Source organism: Synchiropus splendidus, chromosome 1, assembly GCF_027744825.2.
Source record: "Synchiropus splendidus isolate RoL2022-P1 chromosome 1, RoL_Sspl_1.0, whole genome shotgun sequence".
In the NCBI taxonomy this organism is placed as follows: Eukaryota; Metazoa; Chordata; class Actinopteri; order Syngnathiformes; family Callionymidae; genus Synchiropus; species Synchiropus splendidus.
In genome coordinates, this window is record NC_071334.1 from 18306533 (window position 1) to 18319655 (window position 13123).

The 13123-nt window shown below is 40.8% G+C and overlaps 1 protein-coding gene across 1 annotated transcript; it reads right to left on the reverse strand.

The window, feature by feature from the left end:
• Positions 1–9661: 9661 nt before the first annotated feature.
• Positions 9662–12378, reverse strand: cts12 (cathepsin 12). The gene is made up of 7 exons (XM_053861640.1): positions 12265–12378; positions 12082–12201; positions 11368–11532; positions 11071–11292; positions 10006–10174; positions 9827–9932; positions 9662–9761 (listed from the first exon to the last, which is right to left on the reverse strand). Exons 1-7 carry the CDS (start codon positions 12376–12378, stop codon positions 9662–9664), a joined length of 996 nt encoding a protein of 331 aa, XP_053717615.1.
• Positions 12379–13123: the final 745 nt, after the last annotated feature.

A 13123-nucleotide genomic window follows, 5' to 3' on the forward strand; every position in this document is an offset into this window, starting at 1 on the left:
AGAAAACTTGGATGTTAAATCAGCATCAATGGGTCATTTAATCATTCTGGGTCTGAATAATTCATGAGTCTAAAATGACGAGCAAAATATGTCCCTGTCCCAGTCTGTTCCTCTAAACAGGGTGAAACTTTACTGCAGGCTTCAGACTTCTCTTTATGGATATTATTCATTTTAAAATTCAGGACACACCTCGAAATGCTGTTCGTGGGAATGCTGTGCCCCTGTGAGAGGCTGAAGAAGGAGTTAACATGCAAACTAGGTTTGGTTATTCCTGTCAGGGTGAGTTCTCATGCTGACTTGGGCGGTTTTGCTCCAAGAATGTCTTCCCAGAGACAGATGAAGGTCAGACTGTACTTCTGTTGTCCAGATGACCTGTAGGTGGGACCACCTCTGCCCCCGACATCAGATCATTTATTGTGTTACGTTTTATCGTCATCTCCGGGCAACAGCTGTGTCCAGATGCTCATCTTCTAGATTTGAAAAGGCAGCGAAAATGTCAAAAGCCCCCTTCCACTGCATGTAGCAACCCTGAAAAAAAACTCCTTATACTGTATTGGCAGGAGACGCCGGTCTTAACAAACTCATTTTCCCATCGTGCCAAAGATCCTCCACCTGTCCTGGATCATCAGTGTCCAAGAATCAGCAGGTGATGCTGGGGAAATCCATACTTGCATGCAGCTCCAGGACAGATCTAGTTCAGGCCCCCACAGAGATGTGTACTCTCCCCCGCCCCTTATGATTCCCCACCCACAACTCCAACTTCATGAAAAAAGCATAGAGCTCCTGGAGTTACCTTGCGACGGCTCTGTCCCAGGCAGGATCGACAGGCTGGGTCTCTGCTGCAGTCAGAGGGTCTGTGGACGTGGATCCTCTCCAGAGGATCTATTTTCTGCAGCTAAATACTATATGTACAGCCTGGCTCTGCTTGTACAGTTCGATTCAAGATAGTGAAGAAGTACCATGTAAAAGGTGCCTTCATATCTGACTTTACTTGTTTTACCTATCAGTAAGTTACCAAGATGTTTACCAACATTTTTTTCTTTCATATAGAAAGATAGCCCCTCACAACAGCCATAGTAGATAATATGGCCGACCTCAGATCGAACACAACGATGCACACCATAGCTTGCTGAACTCATGTGACCAGGAAATCCAGACCGTGAATATCTCAGAAATGCGCTTGATAGCAAACTGCCCAGAACCCTAATGCCAGACTGACTGCAGTTGCTTTTGTAAGTAGTTCTCATCTCATTTCCCTCTCAAACGACACAGGTCAAGAGGTGGCAAAGTAACATCATCGAGAGGTATTTAAGAAAGAATAAAATTAACTCCATTTCAGGAACAGGTCAACGACCCGCTGGAATTAGAGGCTCTGAAATCAAAGTAGCGAAAAAGAATGGCCTCACAGGTTGTTATGAATCTGTTTAAAAGGTGAATAACAGTCCATCATATTCTGTTCAGTGGAGACGACATAAAAGCTCATGCATGGATGTTTGAGAAGCTGCAGAACGTTTCATGTATTATTGCATTATCGCAGGATGTGAGCTGGAACCGTGTGGCCACTTGGCAGTCGCTGGTCGGAAATAATTCTGAAGTGTTACTTCCACAAGTGGAACGTGGCCCAGTAGACGGGCTTGGCAGGTCAGTGTGAGACTTAACCGTAGGTGGTCAGATTTTTCTTCCTAAACCTGTGAGGAGAGCATTTCCTCAACACTCAGGAGTGAGAGAAATGCCACTTATCTGTGCCCCATCCAGTGGTTGCTCTTCTGCATATGGGAGATGATTCGTTCACTTTGTGACACTTTGACTTTGCCGTCAGCGACTCATCTCTGCACTATTCCAACCCTTTGGAGACAGTGGTCTTAATGACAAAGGAATGAGGTCAAGGTCACTCGGCATCTGCTAGTGCGGTATTGTTCAAGTCATTTCATGGCAGATGGAACAGGTTGGTAGATTGCAGAGAAATTAAAACGTTGGTGAATGGATGGATGGATTGGTGGCCCTTGTTCTTCATCTCAGTACTCAGTAGCCATCTTCACTGCTTCAGCTTCCACTCCGGTATGTGATGCTGAAGACCTTTTCAGAACAGCCACAGGACACACCCCAGGCTGATGTCTTCTGTTTAGAGGACTCTGCAGACTCATGAGGCCCATCGCCACATGCTGCAACCATTAACATATCATCGAACATGCGTCACCTGTCCCCCGGAGGTAATCTCACTATCACCTGAGACCAAGCTCCTTTTTTGAGCGGTTGTGTGGAAGCCAGCTGTGCGCACAGGGAGACTGATTGTGGAGTCCACAGCAGCTGCCCAAGACTCCCACTGGATCCTGTGAGGGAGAAATAAGTTGTGCTGCCATCCAATAATGAACTTATTAGTCCAATACGGAAGAGACTTGAACCCAGGTGTGTGCTGCACTCGCTCACAGTTGCTGGTAAAGTTGTAGCTCACCTATGTTTCCGCAGGATGAAACATCATTTGATTTGTTTCTGCTTCATGCGACCTTCATGTGAGGGTTAGAGATGCAAACTTGTCCTTCACCCCCAGGACAGACGCTACTGCTGCAGATTGATATTTTCAACATTGACTGATTTATCGGATGGTTGTGATGCTGAAACATCCTCGTCCTTTTTCTGCAAAATCTCAATGTTTCTCAATATGTCAGGTGAATGTTTATCTTCTTTAAAGTGAATGTCTTATTATATATGATATATTCTTTGGTGTTGTTTGAGTTCTCAAGCACGCAGTCATCAGAGAGACTCCCGAAGATTCCCGCCGTATTGAGGACAACCATATCTACAGCGCTGAGGAGAGACTGGCCAGGGAGTCTTCTGTTTCAAGGATCAAAGAACCTGTCCACCACTGTCAGCCTTGGGCTTACTGTAAATCTTAGAAGCCAAGATGTTCAACTGATCAAAAAGTCCACACTCACACTTTCAGGGAGGATCAGGTGTTAAAATAACCAGGGTTTGTGCCATTCAAATTTCTGAGGGCCGCATTCTTTCCTGTTCCTAACGACAAAAACTGGTCTTGTATGAAATATTCTCAATAGGAAAATGGGAACAACACCATGGTATGGTTAAAATATGTTGATTTGATCATATATTATTTTAATTTATTTTTTTAGATAATAAAAGAAGATCTGTTTCATTGTTTCATATTTTGGCATCAGAGCTCTGGGTGAATATGAATAAATGAATTGAATATGAATTGATCCAAACCAAGCCTGGACATTGAAGTGAGGTCATTTTCAGGAAGCTTACTTTTCATATAATGCTGTTTAATTTCTCAAAATCAGATGACATCCTCCAGAATATTCAGGAAGTTTTAGTTTCAGTTTTTGTGTTGAGTGAGTTTTGTGTCATACCACATTCATTTTATTATTGTTGTTTCACCGAAAGGAAAAGAATGTTCAAGTGAGAACGACCTTGTTTGCCTCTTCTCTTGAGTTGGGTGGTTGCATCTTTATACCTTTTATCTGATATGAAAGTTTGTTGTGACTTTTGAAATCCATCCAGCCATCAGCAAGGGAGAGAAGACAAGAAACTTTGTTGATTTTTTAAAAAGTTTAGTGTTTGTAGTTTGTCTGTGTATAACCATAATCATCTAGCTTTTACCAGAAGAGACTTTTGGCATCCATCACTGAGACCAGAAGGGACTATGAAGTGCACAGGCAGGAGTCTCAAGCGATGCACCCAAGCTCTGGGCGCTGCAGATGCAATGCTGTGTCGGGTGTACAAGCATGTGTGTTTAGATTGCATTTAACAATCTGCAGGTGATGGGAGTTGCTTAAACACTGACGCAGGCCCAGACAGTCGTACGATGAAGAAACTCTTAGATCTGCTCTAAAAAGGCTCAGTGGGGACCTGAGAATAAGCACACATTGGAGCTCTGGTTCTGTCATATCTTCGTCTTTTGCTGAGCGAAGCCATATTTTCATTTCAAGGAATTTCAAGGGGACCATTTGGGGGTAACGGACGCTGAAACTTTCTAGATCAACAGACGGAATTTAAACTGATTATGAATAGTTGAAGGATCTAATATAAATATAGCTTTGAGCCAATTGTATGTATTCACAGCTCATGTGGGCCAATTCAAATGCCGCGTGGGGCCAGGTTTGGCCCCTGGGCCTCGAGTTTGACACCAAGCTGTGCTCAGGCACAACGGTTGACAACAGTGAGGTCTTTTATTATTTTTAGTGAAACGTCTTATCATGATCGATGAATGATTTTTTTTTTTAGTTTATATTATTTGATTTTTTTTTTTTAGGAATCTTGAGTCTGTTTGTGCAGTTGGCTATTACTTCATACTGCTGACACCTCGAGCTAGAGAATGTAGAAACAAGAAGAATGATAGCAACAGTGAAGTCTTGCGGGTACCCACCCACGCAGAACACAATGCTGTCCAAGTGTCCAACAACAGAAAGGTTTCGGAGAGCGGCAGACAGGCACAAGAGTGGTGATGTGGTGTCATCACTTCAGCGTCCTGAGAAAAACCTGCAGGATAGAAATGTCACGCAGATAATTAATGAGAAAGAGGTGGAGGTTCCTCATGAGTTTGAGCTATCTGTGAAAAATGACCCTGTTTTTTTAAAGGATACTTTTAAAGGAAGTTGTTTGATGCCAAATAAAGGATGACTCCACCGGACTGCTGAAGCCTTCCACACACATATCAATGCCCAAAAGTCACCAGGCAGCTGTCGTTTCAAATAACACTTTTGTCTTGCAGAATTTGACATTTTGAGGCTTTGCAATTTTCCCAGAGACACAATGATTCCTATGCTGCAGCCATCATCGGGATCTCCTGAAAGAACAGGTTGTACCTGACCATGTCCAGGGACTAGTACGGTGAGTACTAGTCAGTAGGGTGCGTCTTGCTGAGTCATGAGTTTGCTGATCCTTGACAGAGAAGAAAAACATGTCTATAAACTTTTTGAGTTACGGCCTTGATCTTCCCCTCCTCAATCACACCTAGGAGTAACATAACTGTTCCCGAATGGATGGCCACAATTAAACTTTAAAAAGTAAATAATATTACAGAACATTTACATTCTTGCTTCTATTTCAAATTGTGTCAAATTGCACAATGACAATATAAATATGTACTTGGGCTCTAACAATTCTCAAATGTGTGAGTAACCAAAATAATCTCATCTCTTATATGGAAAAGTAAAAACCCAAGCATATGGGAAATGTACCTGGAAACTGGAAGCCCACATAGTCGGTTTATTGCCAAGGAATCTGTTGCACTGGTGCTGCTCTTTTGTAACAACTTTTGAAAAATTGATTCAGCACAGATTTACTACTACCTATCAATATCAAATCTGTTACCAAATTGCAAATTATGCATCACCGTGTTATACTAGCTAGGTGGCAGTACAAAAAAAAGATCTGGCTGAAATTTAGAGAACATTTTTTGTATTTCAAAACATACTGTGATACATTCTTTAACCTTCTGTGCAGTGATGTATTTGCAAATGAGAATTCTGCTTCCTTTCAAATCCCAAATATTTGATCACGTCTCAGTCAACTTTGTTCACAAACCTTCAAATTTCTTTCTTTTTTTTTATAATTTTGAACAATCCAACATAATAAATGTGATGGAATGGGAAATGAAGTGAGAGTTTGGAGTCTTCTTGGCCTGTCATGACCAATAGCTAAAATATCGGACACTCTTTACCTCTGCGCTCACCGCTGTCCACCTCCATGTCCGCAGGTTTGCTCGTCGCTTACAATTTATTGACAGCAGCGAGTGCCAGCACATCCTCCATCAGATGTCATTCATCCTGTTGTCAGTCCCAAGGATATGGACGAGTCTTGGGACAAGTGCTGTTATACTGTATTTGCAACCCACTCAACCTGCAGTGAAAACCTGAGCTCTGGTTTTTAAAGCAGAGAAACAGATTGAATAGATGTTATGTGCTGTTAATTTGATGTTTTTTGAACCACTGTATGTAACTTTTAACCACTATGCTTCTGCCATCTTGGCCAGGTCTATCTTAAAACCAGAATTGTAACTTTCTATCAAGTTATATAAAATCTATTCTTGTTCCATGCAACCCGTTCACGTGCATTGTTATGCGCCATCACCGTCCTTGCACTTTGAAGTGGCACACCACCTCCTCTTCTAGGTGAAAATGTCCTTGTTAGAGAGGTGTGCGTTTTTAGATGGGTTTGTTATTTTCTTTCCCATGTATCAAACAGAAATTCCAGATTCCAGTTTTCACTTGCCTCCATATTCTGCACCCAGTGACTCATTATCTACAGTACACTATACACCGAGTGACATTTCTTATTCTGTCTGTTGCGACTGTTTTGGCAGATTCCAGCAGAATGTGTGTGTCGCCTGCAGAGACAAAGAAATGACATTGTGATGTGTGGTTCAAGCATGAAAATTTTGAATTTCATGAGTCATTCACCAACCTTGTTCAAGCTAGTTCTTCGTTCTCCTTTGAAATCCATTTTTGCTTTGAATTTTCTTTTATACTTTACTGCCACGCAGAGCTTTTTAGCCAATGACTCAACAGTGTTGTTGAAAAATATATTATAGAGGTTAAAAAAAATAGAATAATATATAATAAATAAAAGTAGGTAAAAAGTATAAGTACGCTTATGTCAAACTGTTCATTGTTAAAATCAGAAGCAGATCTCATTTGTATTGTATGACGCAACCTTCACTTAAAAAGGAAGGTGGCACAGTACAGGCGGTACACTCAGTTCTGTGAGACCACCGCAGTAAAAAAAAAAGTTCTTCTCATCATCCAAATTGCATTAGGTGAAGTAGCCACCCCATGTATCTCTTCAATCACTTGACTCAAGTTGACACTGATTCTGTTCACTTCTGCTGCCAGCTGTTCAACCTTCCAGTGTGGCAACAGTCCCAAACTGTTGTGTCCGATTCCTACCACAGTGAGACGGAGTGAAGCTAAGTCTAAGTCCAAGTCGATTATTTCAGTGATTCAATTCATTTTTTTTTGTCTTTTTTCCATCTTGGATGAATGAAATAAGGAGGAAATGCAGGGTTGTCAAACTGAACCACAAAAGTCCCACAGTTGGTGCAGGTGTTGGTGCAGGCAAACCAGCGAGCGCATACTGTTTAACCAATCTGGTGTCAGCTGACTGTGCTGCTTGTTTAATCTGACACCAGATTGGTGAAAGACTGTTCTCTTGATAGGTTGGAACAAAAACCTGCCCCCACTGCAGCCCTTTCAGGACCGGTTAGAGTGTCGGACAAGCCTAACTAGCTGTTCCATATCCTACCACCATAATAATATTTATTAAATTATTTATCCATCCATTCCCCCCGGCTTGAGCACCTGACCCACAAAATGTCAGCACAAATTCATATCATCTCTGTTAATCCCTGTGAGAGCCAAAGCTTTTCAGTTGAGTCACTGTGCCACTCCTCAGCTCCGGTTCTCCCGAAGAGTCTGGGTGCAACTGCCATCTTCTGTCAGTGAGTATAAATCGCAGTCATTTAAAAGAGGAGAATTGAGTCTTTCTACCCATTGAAACTAACTGACTGTAAAACCTGATGCACTCAGTGTGACTGAAACAGTGGCCATTGCACACACACCAAACACACATCATTGGAAAGGCTTTTATTTCTTAGTCACACTGCAAATAACTTTACCTCCAGTCAAGGATTCACAAATATTTGAGTCACCATCCATGCAGGCCTGTCGTCTTCCTCCATAAGTCAGGAGGATCACCATAGAAACCACGCACACCTCAGAGAGCAAGATCAAATGTAATGGTGTAAACTGAAATATCACAAAAAAAACATTCACAGCTGGATCCTCCGTGGCTACGTTTGCAGTGACAGTTCAATCTCCACACCGGGCTAAGCAAAACAAAGATGGTGATTTAAGAAAACAAATAAGCTCAAAATTGCTCCATATAAAAGGGCACCAGCAGGCTATAGTCACTGTGTTGCCATAACAACGCTATTCGCCAATAAAGTTGAGCTGACTGAGGAGAAACTTCTTGAACTTTGTGGGGCACGAAGAGGAAATAGGTATGCAAACAAGAACCAGGCAGTTTGTTTGTCAGATTGATCAGATGTGATGCACAGGCAGGGTGCGCACTGAGGGGGCACACCAGGGGTCCCACTTCACCAATGGGAGCTTGTACACCAACTGTTCATTTATGAAACTCGTGAACGTTTGGATCTGATTTCTAAAAGTAGGGGGTGTGGCTATGAATAAAAACAAGACTCAATGGGATGTAAATCTGAAACATTGGGTGTCTGAGGCACTGGGACGCAGCGGAGTTGTTCAACTACCGTCTGATGATACATAATAAAACAAATATGATGTACAATTCATCTGAAATATTCAGCAAAGACAGAAAAATATAGTTGAGGGTTTTTCTTTTCTTTCTTTTCCTGGAGGGGGGTAGTTTAGCGGGGTTGGGTTGGGTGTTTATCCAGCTTGTTATTAATTCATTTCATATTTAACAACCCTCTATCCACAACCTGAAGAATCCTGTGTTGCCACACAGCTACAATGTCAGTCTCTGATGTAAAACGTAGCAACATATGACCTCACGGATGACAGCGCCAATATTGGTGATTCTATGGTACAACCTTACGGCTCCAAAGGAAAGAAATACACAAAACAACCTTAGATTTGTCATGTTTTATTAGTCAAAGGAAACCTGAGTGTTGATTTTCTTGGTTTATTGCCCAGTTCAAGTCCAGAATTACAAACACATCTCATCACCATTTGCAGTCATCGTGATGCAGGTTTATTGGCTTCATAATTCAAGCTACATTGAACACTGTAAGAAAAAAAGATCAATGTCATTATATTAGGAGAACGACAGAAACAGTAATACAAACAGTTTACATGGATTAGCACTCATGATATAATAGATATAATGACATGATATAACATACAAAATAATCATAATAATCTGAGTCCAATAAGTTGTGAATGTATAAGCACAATAATTTGTTTGCATGAGATTTGTGTATCATTCCACAGCTCAATCATCTTTCAATTTCATTCATTGTTTGGAATTCAAATGCAGTGCTCAGGATTTTAACAGTTTTATCGTGACAAACTTTGACAAGCAAAGTCAACAAAGTAATTATATATTTAAGTATTTCATCAAATTCATGTTTTTAAAATGGTATGCTTGATATTTAGATATTCAATTTAAAATGTATTTCACGACACGTTATCCTTCCAATGTGTATCAAATGTACATTATAGAATAGCAACACACAATTGAACTTAAGTGTTTCTATTGAAGCTAAACAAAAAGAGAAACAAAAGAAGGAAATAAAAAAGGAAATATTCTGTAAATTATATATATATATATATATATATATATATATATATATATATATATATATATATATATATATATATATATATATATATATATATATATATATATCAAAATGCAGTGAAGTAAAAATTGATTACAAACTTTCCGAATTGTGCTCTGTTTAACTCAATCCATTAAATCATAAGTAAATATTATCAAACATTTTATTATCATTTTGTCGGCCAGGTTGGTCTTCGGCCCAGTCAAGAATCATCATAAAACAAGACAGCTGACAGAAACAGTGGACACAGCTGATCCAACAAGGTTTTGGCCCTCATTGTTTATGGAGCGCTCGGATTAGTGAAGGACTTTTTTCAGATTGGAATCACAAGATTGGATACAAAGCGTAGCTCGCCATCCCACAAGTGTTTCTGCCATTCCGGATCATTCTCATATATCCACCTTCTCCCCAGGCACTGCCCCAGCTGGAAGAAAAAACAGTTGTCCGCTTTCAAATGAAATACTTTAACCACAACTCTAGATGTCTAACCTGTTTTTGATAATCCAGTAGTCTTTGCCTCCTTCAGAGCCGTAGCCCACTAACAAGACTGCATGGCTGAGATTGTTGGGGTTACAGTTGGGCTCTTCATAAATTCCTGCAGAGACAGAATGCCCAGGATGATGACATGGCGGTACAGGAGGAGAATTTAGTTTGCCTCAGTTTCAGACCTGAGTTGTAAAAGAGAAAGCTGGGGTGATCGGCATCGACGCCCACCGTAATTGGTCCTATCGTGGCGACAGCATCTGCCAGAGCCTGCTCGTTTCCTTTGGGAATAAACCTGTAGTCTCTGATGTGAGCCACAGCCAGGTCACGGTTGTAGAAGCAGGGCTGAGTATCCTGGGAGACAAGCAGCAGTTAGACCCGGGGCCAGGTCTGCACAACACGCACAACGTGTTCCTGCCTTTAACATCTGTCTGAACAGCTTGACACCTCGTACAGGTCAGTCAAGCTTTCCAAGGATGTTTTTTTTTATTCATTTTTGATGAAAAAATGTTCGATTAAACATGAATGATAATGAAAAATGTTTTGTTTGTGTGTGTCAGACATTTCCCCTTCATCATGGATGTTATGGTTATGATATTGCAGTGTATAATGTGGTGCACCAGGAACTGATGCAATAAAATATACTTCCTGCTAAAGATAATTTATACACAATCTATCTGTCATTTGCATTGATTATTATTTTTTGTCCGGAACTAATAAATCAAAATGAATCTGCCAAAGTCCCAGTCCCAATCATTTGCTCATCCGCTCTTGGGTCCCATGTTTGTTCTCGTATAATTTTGTTTTCACCTCTTTATCTTGCCTGGCAAAAACATCAGTCGGGTAAGAAGAACAGGATGAGAAAAAAAACATTGCGATACAACATTCAGATTTTATACAGCCCCTTTTATAAAATAGGTTATTCGTGGCTTGCCATCTCCCTGGAATATTTAATACAACAATATCTGTCACTGTGTGTAAACAAACATCCCAATGGTGAAATGAAAAAGGCATACAGATGAGCTATTAAATGGCAAGAAGAACTCCAGAACTCCTCCGCCGCTGTCGGATGAGAAAGCAGGCGCTTTCAAAATTGAAATGAGCATCTTATTTTCGGAATAGAATCATACATAACATAAACAATAATACTAATATAAATAACAATGCATTAATAAATGGATTTGCCATGAGTTTAATCCATAAACAATAGAACATTTGATAACTTGTGAGGATGATGGAGAGGCTCTCACCACTGAAGTGTAGGGGTAGCTTTGTGTCGACTGGAGACCGTTGTGGACCACATAGTCATAGGCATTGGCCATCCAAGCACCACTGCAGCCGTATGTACCATACGGCCTGGAGCAGTCCACCAGGTTCTGCTCGCTCAGGGACACCAGCTGACCTGTCTTCTTGTAGATCTGTCCCTCAATTGCTCCAGTGGTACTGAAAGCCCAACAGGAGCCGCAGAATCCCTGCAAACACCAGGGAGGTCAGAATCTGCAACATTAGCAAGATGCGCTCAAGGTTTCAAAAAAAAAAAATCATACCTGATCTTTGATCTCTGTCACATAACCCAAGTTCCTGTAGTCAACCGTTTTGGCCTTTAACTTTTTAGCCATGCTGCGCAGCCATCGAGCTGAGACGGTCTTCCCACGCTTTGCAAAGTTGACATTTATCATGGCACCTTGCAGAAATTGGTATTCCTGCCTGGTCTGAATAGGTAAATCAAATGAGGCAACGAAATACAGGACTGAAAACCAGTGTTTTACAGAAAGAAAATTAATATAAAAGGAATTAATTGAGCAGAAACCTGAGCCTGAGGCCATCGCTGTTTGTGACAGCAGTTATTTCACGTAGCAGGTTTGTGTCGCCCTAAATGTAGCTGACTTTTCTTCCTCCAGCCAGTTTATTAGAATAATGAAAGAGCTGAATGGAAAGTCATGAAATCAATATTCTCAGGGTTTAATCCACAAAGACAAAGGTTTAGTTAAAAACATGTTTTCAAAATAATGAACCACGCTGTCATTGAAATTGACTTTTGTCATGTTATTTAATGATAAGTGCATTTAATTTGAATTTGAGCAGAAAGTACAGCCAATATTCTGTAGTCGTTGGGTTGCCACTCCAAGACAACTTTAAAAAAAAAAAAAAAAAGAATTTCAATACAGAAATAACTTACAGGATAAATCTTATGGAACAATATATTATGAATATATATTATGAAACAATGTACTTCTGAACTTGCCTAACCCCAAACTCACCAAGTCTCCATATTTGTTCATGGCCATAGAGAACGGCCTCATTCCCATGAAAAACTCCTGATTATTGTCTTCAATCATTTTCATGTTCTGCTCCCAGATGGCCCTTCTCTGACGCTCGTCCTGCCATAACAAAGAGAGGATTTTGCAAACATTTTTTTTTTATTTTGTCACTGGTTGTCTCACCAAGTCTTCATAGGCAACGCCATGGCTGCTCTTCCACACCTCCCACTCACTGTGCACCACCTCATCCGAGTCCACCGCAGCTGTCAGCGCGCTGCACAGTACGACAGCTAACATTGTGGTCCACAGCAAGACGTCCATCTGTACCACTGCAAACACACACACCTGTTAGTCCGCTCATACGTTTCATCTTTCAGAGTTTAAAGTGCTCTCAGGGTTATAGCTACTACTGTAGTGGTAGATCGCTGCGTGAGAGTGAGATGTGGGATACTGTGCTGCCGTAACTGTCGTACGCGATGCCGGACTGCTACGCGCTGCAGTGTCAGACATTGGATACAAAAAACTAGGCATCTGCTGGCCGTGGTCGGGTGGACGTAAGTCGAGCAGGTCTTAAGTCAGATGTTACCTGTATTTACTTAAAAAACGAATGAAAGAATTTTAAAAGGTGATTTTTAAGAATTGGTCTGCGCAAACTCAAGTGAAATATAGACCTGAGGTGACAGGCATCAACTCCGGAAACACAGACACCACTAGTGGATGGACTGCTGTAGGGATGTTTTGGAGGATTTTGTTGTATATGAAGCAAATCAGTTTTAAATCAAGGTGCAGAATGAACTGTTCTAGTTGTTAAGAACTAAGGGGAAAATAATGTAGAAGTCACTTTTTCCTTATTCCATTTGACATTTCCTCATCATTTTGTTACCATTATGACCATCACTAACTTATGTGACAGACAGATAGATAGACAGACAGACAGACAGACAGACAGACAGACAGACAGACAGACAGATAGATAGATAGATAGATAGATAGATAGATAGATAGATAGATAGATAGATAGATAGATATTTCTCTCTCCTCT

What these genes read in the sequence shown, in the direction of transcription:
- cts12 (XM_053861640.1), bottom strand. Translation starts at nt 12,378, where the DNA reads ATGTTAGCTGTCGTACTGTGCAGCGCGCTGACAGCTGCGGTGGACTCG. An exon ending in TGAACAAATATGGAGACTTG is followed by an intron (nt 11,533 to 12,081) that starts GTGAGTTTGGGG and finishes TTACCTATTCAG; the next exon opens with ACCAGGCAGGAATACCAATT. An exon ending in GCTACCCCTACACTTCAGTG is followed by an intron (nt 10,175 to 11,070) that starts GTGAGAGCCTCT and finishes CTTGTCTCCCAG; the next exon opens with GATACTCAGCCCTGCTTCTA.